Source organism: Alligator sinensis, unplaced genomic scaffold (assembly GCF_000455745.1).
Source record: "Alligator sinensis unplaced genomic scaffold, ASM45574v1 scaffold672_1, whole genome shotgun sequence".
NCBI lineage: Eukaryota > Metazoa > Chordata > Crocodylia > Alligatoridae > Alligator > Alligator sinensis.
Genome location: NW_005842830.1, coordinates 231,486 through 245,917, shown reverse-complemented (window position 1 = coordinate 245,917; position 14,432 = coordinate 231,486). Strand labels below are relative to the sequence as shown.

At 39.1% G+C, this 14,432-nt stretch overlaps 1 protein-coding gene across 2 annotated transcripts in view; it reads right to left on the bottom strand.

The window, feature by feature from the left end:
• The window catches only part of PTPRQ (protein tyrosine phosphatase, receptor type Q), a 239,951-nt gene that overhangs the window by 71,078 nt on the left and 154,441 nt on the right, over window positions 1-14,432 (bottom strand). For both annotated transcript variants that reach the window (XM_025191547.1, XM_025191548.1), the window contains 2 exons: window positions 11,578-11,910; window positions 5,333-5,454 (listed from right to left, as the gene is read on the bottom strand). In XM_025191547.1, coding sequence (XP_025047332.1) covers window positions 5,333-5,454; window positions 11,578-11,910 — 455 coding nt within the window. The remainder of the gene's footprint in view (window positions 1-5,332; window positions 5,455-11,577; window positions 11,911-14,432) is intronic.

Here is a 14,432-nt window from a genome sequence, read left to right as displayed (position 1 = left end):
ACTACCCACCCCTCACCCTCCCCAGCACCCCAGATCCTTCGCTCACTGCCACCCACTCCACCACCTACTTACTTGTGGCTGCCTGTGCTGTCTGTCCCAGGGAAGCAGGCAGGGAAGGATTAAAGTGCCTCCCTGTCTGCCACTCTCTTGGCCAGAAGAGCAGCAGCCCAGCAGCTTCGGTAGCTAGGGAGGCAGGTTAACCCTTCCCTTCTCACTCCCTTAGGAAGAGCAGAATGGGCAGCCACAAGTAAGTAATACCCTAGGGATCAAGGGAGGCAAAGGGGAATCTCAAAGAGAAGGGGGTAAACCCAGATTAGGGGGTTGGGAGGGTGAAGTGGAATAGTTGCCTAGTAAGTCTTTTCTAATACTAGAGTCTATAAAAAACAGTAGATAAGAGGAAAAGGAAGATTTTCCAGCAAATGATCAAACACCATTTTATGTAATCTCCTCTCTTTATGTTTATTCCCACCATTCTAATATTTTACAAATAATGTTTTCATAATTATTTCTTCAATGTATAATTTGAAAAGAAGATTAGGTAGCTATACAGTAGTTTTCCCACTGGGTATAATCTGTATTGAATGCAGCTGCTAAAGCATTAGAATCATTCAAGCATACTTCTACTTTGACAGATGTGCCTCTATCCCCACTGAGAGTTAACCTTAACTAAAGTTTCTGATGCACTAACCAGACATTCATTTCCCAGGATGACTATCAAAAGATGAGGTACTTTTCTATATCTCACTATCAAAAATATGACATTTAAATATTTACAATTGAAGTAGACGACAATGTTCAAAACTGTAAAACTAAACTTATTTATATTTATTTTCCCCCAAAAATATTTACAGCCTGATTTATTGCATAAATTATTCTCATGGAAGTGAAGTGAGACAGTAAAATATTATTCAACAGGGTAATGGTGGCAGAATAATTTTCTGATTTAGTGTTCCTGTAATTGACGACTGACAAAAGAAACTTTGAATTTCCTTAAGTGGATGGTAAGGATATTGAAAATTAGGAAATGACAAGACAGCAGCTCTGAATTTAATGAAGCCTGTGAACATATATTACAAATCTTTAAAGTGGGTGAACCAAGAACTGAAATGGTAAAATGTATGCTTATTGTAAATTATAGAATATTCATGAAATTTGGAGACTTCATGTACAATTTTCCCAAAGGTCCACCAAAACTTACATCAGAACTTTTATTAGAGACAGGTTATGACAGTTTTACTGGACTTTAAATAGGCGAGAACCAGTCTACTTAAGGCTGTTCACCGTACAGCTGACACCTGTAGAATCTGATCATTGATAATGGAGGACTCGATTAAGAAGCAATCTCCACAGTTAACTCTAGAGACTTGAAACATATTCTAGAACTGAACATTTCCTTAAATAAGTTTCTGGAGACTGGCTGGTTTAAAACAATATTTTAAACCCATGCTGAATGCTTATCAACACATTTGAGAAGTACATTAGGATATTTCATTATACATGATCACGAAAGTCAAAGAATCACATGAGTCTAGCCACCTAGTGCTCTAACCTATTGCTGGTTAAGATGCACCAGTTTATATAACAAATGGCTCATAAGGGAATGATGTGCCTAGCATCATTTAAGCTCTGCCTTTGCCTCTCCAATTCAAATGACAATGTATAATTAAGCTGACTGGGGACAGCCTTGGGCAGAAATCTGAAGTCCACACACACCTCTGGAACCACAGCGAGATCCCTTAACTGCACTGGTGCCATTCCCATTATCATAAACAATATTGCTTGGATATTTATAACTGTGTCATTATCAAAGATGTGAATAAATCCTGCTAAACATTTAGGAACTGGAAACTCAAAAGGAAGGGAGATAAATTGTGTACATAGAATTATGAAATGCTTCATGCAAACATGATTTTTGACTGGGATTGATAACAGCTTTGCAAAAAGATGGAAGAAAATTTTTGACTGATGAAATGTTATGAAATTTACCGTAAGTTACAGGAGATTTATAGAAATAAATATATCTTTTCCTTTATTAAAATTACAGTTATCAATAAACTGGGTGGCCTCTCTTCTCTAGTCTTTCATAATGATACCCATGATTTCAATTTCCCTTTAACACTTCCACTGCTGTTTTAAATCCATCATCTTGTGGACTGTTGCTGTAATAGGAATGGCATACTACCTCTATAGTGCACTGTGCTGGTAGGTAGAACTAAAATGGTAGGAACAGCTGAGATCAGCATTACCATCTCTTAAGATGTTACTGTGAAACAAGGCAAACAAAAAGAACCAATCATACTTTTTCAATTGATTTTGTGGACCCTGATTTTTGCATAACAAAGGCTAGCAATGGTCAAACAGAAGGCAAATACACCAGCTGTGGAGTGTAAATAAAATCAAAACTATAGTTCAATTCAAGTCTCTTTTCTCAGGTGATGGCTTTATTAATATAATTTCAAAACAGCATCAAAATAATACCGACTACTTGGTAACCATCAAGAGCAGTCTTTCCAGGTTTCATGGAAATAGGAGGTTCTGTTTGATTCCTGAATATGCTGGAAATAAATGAGCATTTCCTGGCATGCTTCTTCTGGTCTGATATTTGTCATGGCTGGGGGTTTGGTAACACTTTTTAAAAGAAGATAACTGGAGGAAAAATGTGATTTGACTTTGAGGCCAAGTTCTTTGTTTCCCCAAAGAATTATGTGAGGAGGATTACACCATAATAGATAAAGCCTTCAAGATGTAACATTATCTGTGAGAGAACCATACCTAGTCTCCATCTGACAAAAAAATTAGATGCTATTGTTTTTATCAATGCTATTGCTATTGTTGTTGCTATTGCTGCTGGAGGGCTGTTCCAGAAAGTTTGAAGATACAACTAGGGCAGCAATATATCTTGGATCCTGCTTTGACCAATAAGGAAGAACCAGGTGAGGATGTGAAGTTGTGATCATGATCTTAGGATAGGGAAAGCATGAGGCTGGCAGAACTAAAACACTGGATTTCAAAAAGGTGCATTTCAACCAACTCAAGAAGATAGTAGGTATGGTGCTATGGGAGGATAGATGGAAGGATAAAGGTGCCTAGGAGGTCTGGAAGCTTCTAAAGGTCACAGAGAAGCTGTTTTGATACAATGGAGGCACAAGAGGAATGACAAGACACCCATGTGGCTCCACAAGGAGCTTTTAGGGTGTTTCAAATACAAAAGGAAAGTATATGGGCAATGGAAAGATGGGCAGTCACCAAAGAAATACTAGGAAACAGCAAGAACTTGTAGGGACAAAATCAGGAAGGCAATGGTAAAAATGAGCTTCACTTGGCAAGGGAAGTTAAAGACAAGAGAAGGTTCTATATATATGTTGATCAAAAAAGATGTGGGTACAGTTCTAAACAGTTAGGGCAAAACTCTTAACAGAAGAAAAGAAGATGGAGTTCCTCAAATCTACTTTGTCTACTTTGTCTTCACAAAACATTTCAAGCTACAAGCAGACACTCAATAAGAATTACTTGGATAAGGAAGGGGTCAAGCTGAGGGATGAGAGAGCTTTTGATGGGCCTACATGAATTTAAAATCAGCAGGGACTGGTGAACTTCATCCCAGAGTACTGAAGGAATAAGCAGAAGCGATCTTGGACCTTGGCAATAATATTTTTAAACTTGTGGGAGACAGAACAGCTACCTGAGGACTGGAAAGGGGCCAACATAATTGCCTTCTTTAAAAAAGGCACAAGGAGGACCTAGGGAAATATAGACTGGTTAGCCTCACTTCAATACACAGGAAGTTACTGGATCATAGTAAAAGAAACTCCATTTGCAAGCATCTGGAGAAGAAAAAGTTGATCACAAGCAGCCAGCATGCATTGACTAAAAATGAATTGTTTCAAACAAACTTGATCGCTCTCTTTGACAAGATAACTAGTTGGATGGATAAAGGGAATGCTGGAGATAGGGAATGCTGGAGATATAGTTTATTTGGACTTCAGAAAGGCTTTTGACAAAGTCCCACATGACTAGAGCAGGATGCAGACCAATGGCTTGAAGTTGCAGCAAAGTAGGTTTGAATATCAGGAAAATCTTCTTCACTATTAGAACAGTGAAGCAGTTGAACAGACGGCCTAGGGAAGTTGTGGAATCTCCATCACCGAAGGTGTCCAAGAAGTTGGATAATCATTTGTCGGGGATGAACTAAGAGTAGCTATGCCTATGCTATGTGTTGGGTTTTTCCCATGCTTCTAGGATTTGCTAGTTGCCACCTGAGGTCAGTGTTAGGGGTTTTTTCCCCTTCCTGTTACTCCATGTCAGGATTTTTCCCTGCTTCCTTAGAAACATATGGCTGCAGCCAGGGCTGGGGATTTTGAATGGAGTGTGCCAATGCTCCTGCCAGAATTAAAACCCAGAGGGTTCCTGGTTAGAGGGTCTTGCTCCTCCGCTCAGGGTCAAACTTATCACCACATTTGGGGTTAGGAAGGAATATTACCCCATGGTCAGACTGGGATGGACTGTGGGGATATTTGCTTTTCTCTGTACTTCCTTGGATCTATCTAGTATGTTTTAACCATCCTTGCAGCAGCAGGACACTGGCAGTAGCTGTCCTCCTGCTTTGCCTGTGGCAGCTTAGGGTGCTGTGCCTGGTGGTTGTGTGACAGGGTTGATTGTGTAGTTTTAGTAACAGGTGACACAGATTTTTGTAGGGGATGATCTGGATAGGGATGGCCCTGCTTAGGGCAGGGTAGTGGACTTGACCCTGGAGGTCCCTTCTAGCCCTACTTTTCCATGGCTCTGTCCCATTACTACCCTGGCCAGTGGTCTTCTGGTTCAAAAAGTGTCACAGTACAGGATGACCTGGCTACAGAAAGAGGATCACTACTACCAACAGCACATCCATTGGGCTCTTAAGCTAGTAATTTAATCTTTCACAGAAAGATCATTCAAGGAGGTAATATAACTGCTGACTTCTATGCACAGTTTCATAAACTCTATAGTACTACACATTTTTGTATAGATCTTAAAGTTATATATTTTTGTTTAACATAACTGATTTGAATAAGGAGCTACAAGTTTTCCTGCAAACACACACACTTCAATATCAAAGACTTAGTTCGCTTTCAAATATGAAAATCATAATTTTCTCAAACTGTGTTAATTTCTTATGCTCAGAGTCTACAGTCTAAATGGAAGTGTGTATTTTGGTGCGTCTGGCTTTCATTCCTATCCTGTTTATGTTTATCCTGCAGTTTCTATAAAAAAACATCTTTATAAGAATAATTCTAGATACTATCAGAAATCTCTATCATTATTGGCCAAAGAATAAATATTTGAACTGTCTTACTGAGGTAATGTTTATGAGGTAGCTTGTTGGTCCAGTAATGATGTCAGGTTCATTCCAGCTGATATTAATACTGTGAGGAGATACAGCTACTACAGTTACATTTTCTGGAGGACCATATGGAGCTGTGAAAAAAGTGATGCATATACAAATCAGTGCTGAATTGGTTCACAACACATAATACATTATTTTCAGTCACCAGATGCTATTCCTTTACTATTTGAAAATAACAAAAAAGGTTCCAGACCTATACCACAAATTAGTTATGCTGTTCAAAGATGTATACTTATCTGGCACAAATAATTTCCACATGGAAAATGGAGGGGGGCACTGCATAAACTATAACTTGTGGCCTGATGGTTACACAGCACTGTGCTTAGAAGTGAGAAAGCAATATCGGTTCAAACCCCTCTGAAAGAGGGACATAGAATCCAATTAAGTGCCATAACAATTTGGCTATCGAGCTAAGACAGAGGAGCTGCCACTTCCTCCTGCTGATTTCAGATTGGGCCACAGTTTTGGCATGTGTAGGCAGAGTCACATACCTGTCTAGCCAGTACATCCTACTGTACATACTCAGTAGTCCTGTGGATGCTTACTCGTCCATATTGCAATACAATATTGCAATGGAATAGGATCACAAAATGTGTGCAAGAGTCAAAAACAGCAGTCACACAGCTAGGAAACTGATATTTGGGCACAGAAAGTAAAATAGAATTTTGCCCTAGAACTCCAAGCTACCAGCCAATGATTTTTCTATTACTCCATTTGCAAAACAAACAAGAAATAGAATATATTTTATCTTTTCATTTAGTCAAGCAAGCAATTTACATTTATATGCAAGATAAAGAGTTTGGGAGCTAAAACTGATTTTAGTGCAACCTAACCTTACTGTATAAACTTATAATAATTTTCTAGGTGTAGAGATGCAGCATTCCATACATGCTATTTGTGAAAACTTTTAGGTTTCTGTGTGGAAATTTGTCCTCTGTTACACTGTAATGAAGTCATGTACATAAAATATAGCTAAGCATTATTATCTACCTCCCCTCCCCCAATCATAATAAGAAAATGATTAGACAGTATTAAAAATATAGGAATGTTTTTTGAAAATTATCTATATAATTGGAAAGGAGACTTAAAACTGGAAGTATGCTAGCTGAAAACTCTTGGTATCATAATAAACATCTTTTAAAAAGACTTTGTCTCAGTGGAAACTGTCATATCCTGATTTAGGATTGTTTGTTAAATGAGTCTAGTCAGTAATGGAGCGAGATATCACTATACCCTTTCTCTTATAAATCATAGCAATTTACTCAGTAGAAATGACCTAGTCTTATTCTCTCATTCCCCCATAATCCAATCACTTCCTCTCATAAGCACTTTTCTCCTGGTTTTCACAATAATGCATTTTCTGTAACTAACAACCATCATTTCCTGATTATCATGCTTCTATCCTTGCACAGGAATGTGGGTCTTATGGAGGTCAGGGTCATCTTTCGCATCCATCTGTGTCCTGATGCTATGGCAGCAGTTAAGTGTGCTAGCTGGAAGGTGAGTCTGGATAGCCCATCATTTTAGCATAATCCTCAAAAACAAGACTGAATACCCTAACCTTCTAATGGAAATTCATGCTTGCCAGTTTGGTTAAGGCCCAAGTTCCTATGCAAAGGGAAAAAGGTATTCTGTCCCATTATTTCATTTTTAAGTAATCTAAAACTTTTTTACCAATATTTTTTCATATTCATTGCATATATATGAGCATATCTTCCCTTCCAATGTTTCCCACTGAGAGAATGAAAGGGATAAAGAAATCCCTGTCCCTTCAAGGCAAAACTGTCAGAAGAGGGATATAACAAGGAATATAGTATCATTCCCCTCCCTTTGACCCCACAGAGGTATTTCTGTAAGAACTCCATGGCATAGGCTATCTGCAAGAGTCAGGAAGGGTGGTGCTGCAAAGGGAAATGGGCAGAAGCAGAGAAGAATCCCTGTGCATGGCATCATCCACCTGTAAATGCATGGGAATTTCTCTGTGTAGTGAAATGCTGATAAGGCACCAGCTGTACGTTACAAATTTCTACTGCGCACATTTTTAGTGCCTGGGGCCATGTACAAGTAGAAAAGAGCAAATCACCCTGACACATCAGAAGTGAGGTTTGGGGAATGTCACATAGGTTCTGGCCCTCTGCACATAAACCTGGGGCTTTTAGGGATGCCTCCATACCTGCAGGTTTCCCTTGCACATCTCAATATACTCAAAGCACTAGGAGACCCTTTAGCTTGCCAAAAACTAGCAAGTTCTGTATTTATGTATTATGAACTTTCTGGCCTCTGTACCATTCATTTTCATTGAATTGAAAGCGATTTTGTTTGAACAACATGTCCTAAGCCATAAAACAGAATCTCTTCTTTCTAATGAATGCAAACATAAATATCAAGCCAAGGGCAGATACAAAAAACAAAACAAAAAGTTTCCCTGAATATGGAAAATGTTGCTTTGCCCTCCCCATGACCATGTCATAGCACTATGATCTACTATGCCAGTAACTGTATAAAGTTAGATCATGCTGAAAATATTTCATCTTGCAAAATGGAGCAGGTTGTTTGAGTAATCCATCAGCTATGCAACAACAGTGCTATCAAACTATTTTATGAGGCAGTAAGACAATTCCTATGAGGATAATCTACAAGATAGAGAGCTGAGTAATTTATCTGGATGTGAAAACTGGATTAATATGGAGTAATATACTGCTCTGTACTCCGAAACACAACATCACTGCTATCATTGCTTGCTGTTTTAAAATCAACTTTGTAGTGATATGTACTGTAATGAGCGAACTCCTCAGTTTAATAATCTGAATATTCAGTGAATTTAACTTTTTTCCACTTGATCAGGGATTCACAACTTTTGTGGGTGCAGACTGCTTTCTGTGACCTGGCCCCGGGCACAAGTGTCTGCCCATTCTCCCCACAAAAGAGAGTGGCCAGCAGCCAGTGCTCATCCTTGCTGCTGAAACCAAACCTCTCTGCAGCAAGGGTAAGTGCAGATGGAATGGAGTAACAAGGCCAAGTGCAGAGAGAGTGGAGGGGAGCACTACAGAAGGGATGAGCAGCAATGTACAGTTTTGTGCCACTGATCTACCATGCCAGATTGGACTTTTGCAGGCCAGGTCCAGCCCGTGGGCCCTAGGTTGTCACTGCACTAGATATTGCTGCTCAAGGACAGTTGTTCACATATTTTATTGAATATAAAAACAAATTAGTTGAGATACTGAGGTTACATTATGTGAAATCCTTCACTGAAATCACATCCTTATAAATTAAGTACCACTAGATCTAGTTTTAAATAGTGTAAATACGTTTTGTGTCTGAGAATAATGGTTACTGTGTTTTCTTTGAGACCAAAAAGAATAAAAGTTATTGGTAAACCAATTATTTATAAAGAAAAACCCTTTGAGTTCTATTTTACAGAACAACTAAAGGAACTTTGGTTTTGGCCAGGGCAACACTTAAAAAGGAATTTCTTTAGGACCAGAAACATTAGGCTAAAATCTGCCCTCTAATGTGCAATTGCAGCTCCCACTGATTTCTATGGGCTGAATGTCCCAGCTATTTTACATAGCAGTGAAAAACCTTTAAGCCCCTACCGGCCATGTTAACTGACTCTATCCCGGCAGACTAATCCAGAGAGTGCTTGGTCCAGCTCAAGAGGGAAAGAAGAGAGGGATCCATACCTATTCTATGGACAAAATGTGCAGAGCTGCCAGAAGTGCCAAGACTACCTTATGTACATCTCAGACGTCTCTCTTCTGTTGCTGGTATAGCATTGTTATGTACCTAGGACTGCAGTAATGCTGGCCACAAAGGTTCTCATTTCTTTGTAAATGCAACATAAATAAATAAATAAAGCCACTAGGTGGTGAGAGGCATGGAAGCTGGTTTAGCTAGTTCAAAACCTGTCTCTTCTACAGACCTGTGGGCTAAGTACAGATATTCAAAAAGCCCCTGGAAGAAGTGCTCTATTGCACCTTACTTAAAGTACTATTAGTTAGAGTGTGACCAAACTGAACTGATGTCCACTGTTCAGTGGGGGAGGCCTGAAGCCTTCCTGCACTGGTTGCCGGAAACGCTCCTGCACACCTCCCAGGGGCCTGCCCGAGTGGCCCCTCTCCCCAGCCCTCCCAATCCCACCCCCACCTGCTGGTGATCGTCAGCACCAGCCGTGGGGTGGAGAGACCTTGCAGCCCTTCCCCCACAGTGGCACAAATGCAAAGACCAGTAAAGATGGTTCATTGGTGGGTGCTAGTCTGGGATGCTAGTTTCCATTCAATTCTCTACTTCCCCTACAGACTTGCTGTGTAACTCTAGGGCTTGTATTAAAAATACTTATCTTCCCATCTACTGTCTCCCCTTCAGTTGGAACCTAAATTTTCAGCATGAAAATTCTGCTTCCAGGCATGACTGGAATTCACACCTAACTTCAGCTGAGATTTACAAGTTAGGTGGCTCCTCTGATTTGCTTATAGGACATTCATCCATCTGGCATTCTGATCAGGTGCAATTCAAACCAGAGCAGCAACCTCCAATTTCCCTTCAAAGTACATGTGTACAACTGCAGATTGGTTAGAACATTCACTGAAGTTGTGAGACCTGCATACAATTGCATCATTTGCCTGAGAGGATTCAAACTCCACCTCACACTTCCTTGCTGAGTGCCATTATCACAAGGCTGTAGGGTATTCTGGTTGTGGCGTTCCTACCTCCTCTGCTGAAGGTGTTCCACTGCTGGTGGAATCTTTAAAGTTTCTTTGGGCCGGGGACAATGTGAGCAAGCATCAGCAGGACTCTCTAATCTTGGAGTTAGGACACTTCTTGCAGGGGAGACTGGTTTCCTGCCCCTGCTCCAATCACTGTTCCTGTATATCATCTTAAATTAGGTGCTGTATTGTTGTCTCAAGTCCTTTTATGGATACAGGGCAAGTATCTCTGTACCTTACTTCCCTGTCTATAAAGCTAAGCTAAGTGACAATGTTAAGTGATGTAGGGTTTAGGTGGTTCCCACCCCGCAATATAAACATGCCCCTTAGAAAAGGTACTGAAAATCATTCACTCAACTGAAAGCAAACTAAATTCACACAGAACAAAGAAAAGCTATCAGATTTCACTTTTGACTGCAACTTGATCTAACCTGGTGATTGACATGTAAAGTCTCCAAAATAGTTAATATTTCACTTGACCAAGAACATCTAAGCATTTTATAAGTAACTTTGTTTTACTATATTACTGTAGGTACCAGTTCTATCCTAAACAACTGCACTTTGAAGCTGTTATTTACATGATATTTTCAAGAAATCTAGGTAGTTCTCTGTGGGTGCATCTACGTGAGCAATTAATGTGACGCAATAAACTCCGAAGCCACTTGAGCTGATGGAAACTGTTCCTGGGTGCAGTGTCTACACATGTATCCAGGACAGCAACACTTTTGAGCCAGGGCAAAGCTGGGCAGCCCTGGGCTCCGGGTGGCATCACGGGGCACTGGAAGGGCTGGCTGTGGCATGAGAGTGCTGAAAGTGCAGAGCCATGTGGCTCAGCGGCAAGCAGCTCCTGCACTTAAGGACCCTCATGCCCCAGCCAGCCCCAGTAACTGTCCACACCTGCATGTCATCACACTTAATTACTCTACCATAAGATAGCACTGTCCCCAACAGTACTATCTTATGGTGGAATTAATTAATTTACTGTACTCTAATACTGGTGCACATGTAGATGGTGACACTTTACTGCAGAGCTAATTAGTTAATTCCACAGTAAAGCGCACTTGTAGATTCACCCTGTAGGTACTATTTACTCTCTAACCCAGCGAATGTAAGTAGATTGGTGAAAAGATACATTTTAAATAAGTGAGTTTTAAAAATATGTCTGTTGTTTTCACTGAACCAGCAACTTTTACCTGGGAATATCTAAGGAAACATTAGACAATCCTGAGTAGTCAGAAATCTGACGTGTCAATTTTAGTTGCGGGTTGTGGCTAAGAAATTAAATTATCATTTTTTAAACAGTTGAGAGTCTGGAATTTGAGAAGGTTTTTAGGGCCCAAGCATTTTAACTAAAAAATGACACGGAGAATATATTAAAAGTGTACAGTTACACCCCTATTTTTGCTTTACATTGCTACTATGTTTATGTATATAGGTAGAAACAATATTAGGATAGCAATACGAGGTATGACAGTTATCCTTACTTACAGCCAGGCAGCATTTGTGTAGAAATCCAGGGCGAAGAACTGCCATAACCAGCATTTGTACTTGCTGCCACTTTAAACCGATACCATCTGAATTTTTTTAGTTCACGTACTGTCTCCTCAATATGGTCTCCAACAACATTTCCATGTGAGTACTGAACCTTCTCATACTCCACACATCCATTGATTTCCCAATCTTCACAATGCATTGACTGTAGCTGGATAGTAATCTTGTAGTTTTGGAAGTAGCCAAGGATGCTATCTGGTGTTATCCATCTCAAGGTCACACTTGTTGATTGCACATTGGAAAAAGCAATATCTCTGGGAGCACTGGGAACTATAAATTAAAACAATTTTAATTTAACATAAGATACCTTAACTTGAATGACAAGCAGTTTTAATTAAAAGGCGAACTTGGGAATAAATATTAATATCTGTCTATCTGTCCCCCCCCCCCACACACACCCACCCCTCTACCCCACACATGGCAATAAGGTTTTGGCTTAAAGAAAACTATTTCTGTGTGTGGCCTGAAGTGGTAGCTCTGCAGACAGGAAATGTTGCTGTTGCTGCACTTGGGACCATACTTCAGATGGAGAAGGAACTTCTGCTGTTACAGACTCCTTTCATTTTGAAATCCCAAATCATCTCCCACTGTCTTGGTAACATATGTGAACTTTAGGCAATGTGAAAAGACATTTTGATTTAACTTTCAGTGTATAAGTCAGGGATGTAATGCATGCAGCACACAAGGCAATCTTTATGGTTTAATTCTTTATTTAACCAATGTATTAAATGAAAAAGAACTTGAAAAGCAATACATGAAATCCTGTGTCCTTCCTGCAGTGAAAAATCTGTGCGCGCGCCTGTGTGGGCAGTCCAGTTTGCTCCTTGAGAACATTCTGAGAACTTCTGTTCAGTCATAGTGTTAGCCCTCCATTGGAAAGTGTACCTTGCAGGTGGTCCTCAATAAAGTTTGACTTTATTTAACTCAAACTCCTGATATAAACTGGAGTGGAATGCACCTATTAGGTTCATGTATCCTAAAACCACAACCTTACTATTGCCTACTGGCTGATATATGTATCCCCATGAACACCTACTGTGAACTCCAACAAAAGTGCTTAAGCATCTCTATTTAAAGGATGGAGCACAAAGATGCATAACTCATTTTTCTGAATTCCATTTACAGACCCAATAAAACAAATTTTAGATAAGACAATGCATAGCATCACTGTGACTAGGGTTTTTTAAATTCAGGCCTATATAGGAGCCTGCACAGGAAATTATGTCTCGTCCTATTTCTAGCGCGCAAAAGAAAGTGAGAGACAGCAGAAGACACTGAAAATCAATTTTCTACAGCAATGCCTTGATAGTTTTAAAAATGGAATTGGACCTTTAAATGTCAGCTAGTTAAAAAGTCTAATTTAATTTATCTCATCAAATACATTTGATCTGATTGGATAAATCAAATTAAAAAGTCATTTTTTGTTACACTGAGTGAAAACATACTTTTTTTATTTGAACAAATGAGAAAATAAAATCAAGCATTTTCTAGGCAATTACAAAGTGATCAGCAGCGACACTCAGTGGTGCATTATCTTCTGTTGAACTCTATGTTCAACTAGATAATTTCAAGACAACTAAACTATTGGGTTACAGATACAAAGAGGATTACAATTACTTTAGCATGGAGAATCAGATTTCCATTCTTCAAGAATGACTAAAATTCCCCCAACTTTTTTCTTTTCACAGATGGTACTAATTTGAACAAACCACTCCATGCTTCCTAGAGTAATCATGCAGCTTGCTTAAATTTTATAAATATGACTCAACTATGATGAAGTAACCAATATTCATTCTAAAAGCAATTAAGCTAACAAACTGCATGTTAATGAATTATCCTTGTATCAGAAGTATCCCTATCTATATTCATGACAAGTTTCACTTTATTAAACTTCTAAATAAAATGTTAGTAATTTTCACTAGCCACTAGAATGACATTATTTTAAATTATATTTAATTCACTATAATCCAGTTAGATTTAGGAGTAGCTAAAATCGAAAGCTCTCTATAGTTTTCAGTTTAGTTTCTGAAACAATAACCATGAGGCAGACCAACAGGATGGAGTATTTCCAAACTCATCCACCATCACTTACAAGGAGACTAAACTTTAAAGGCAAGCACTCAGTCCCACAAACTCCCTGATCACCTGACTGAGATACTAATCACACCTTCCAACACCAGTCAGCTAATTCAGGGTAAACTTTTATTTAAGAAATGAAAAGGAAACAAATTCATATTGCAAAAAGCACCTGACTACACACCAAATATCCAGAAGAGACAAGAGAGGAAGGAAAGACTGACAGACACAGATACAAGGTGAGTTTTGTACCAAAAACATTCTATTCATAAGGAAGAAGATGTCACAAGGGCAGCAAAGGACACACACAAGCACATCTACCAACAAAACAAAGAGAAGAGGTGGCTTTCTCTAGAGGTTGCCATGAAAAGCAATGACTAAAGACAGAAGAAAGTAATGTGATATATCTTAGTTCCTAACTAATTTAAAGTGAAAAAAGTCTGCTGGAACAGCTGCTTTTAGCTGGATTTTGGATTAAAAAGAGTAGCAGCAGTCATGAACAATATTAGGAGCATAAACACAAGTTAATTAAGTAAAGGGCATTAGAAAAAACATGTACAACAACACAGACAAAAAGCAATTTAAAGAAAAATAAATATGTACATATTTATTTGATTTTTATGCTAGTCTCTCCAATAGAGCTAAGAGCAGCTTCCAATAAAAACAGATAAAATAATAAAACAATACCCCCAAAGAATATCCTGAACTTAACCCTA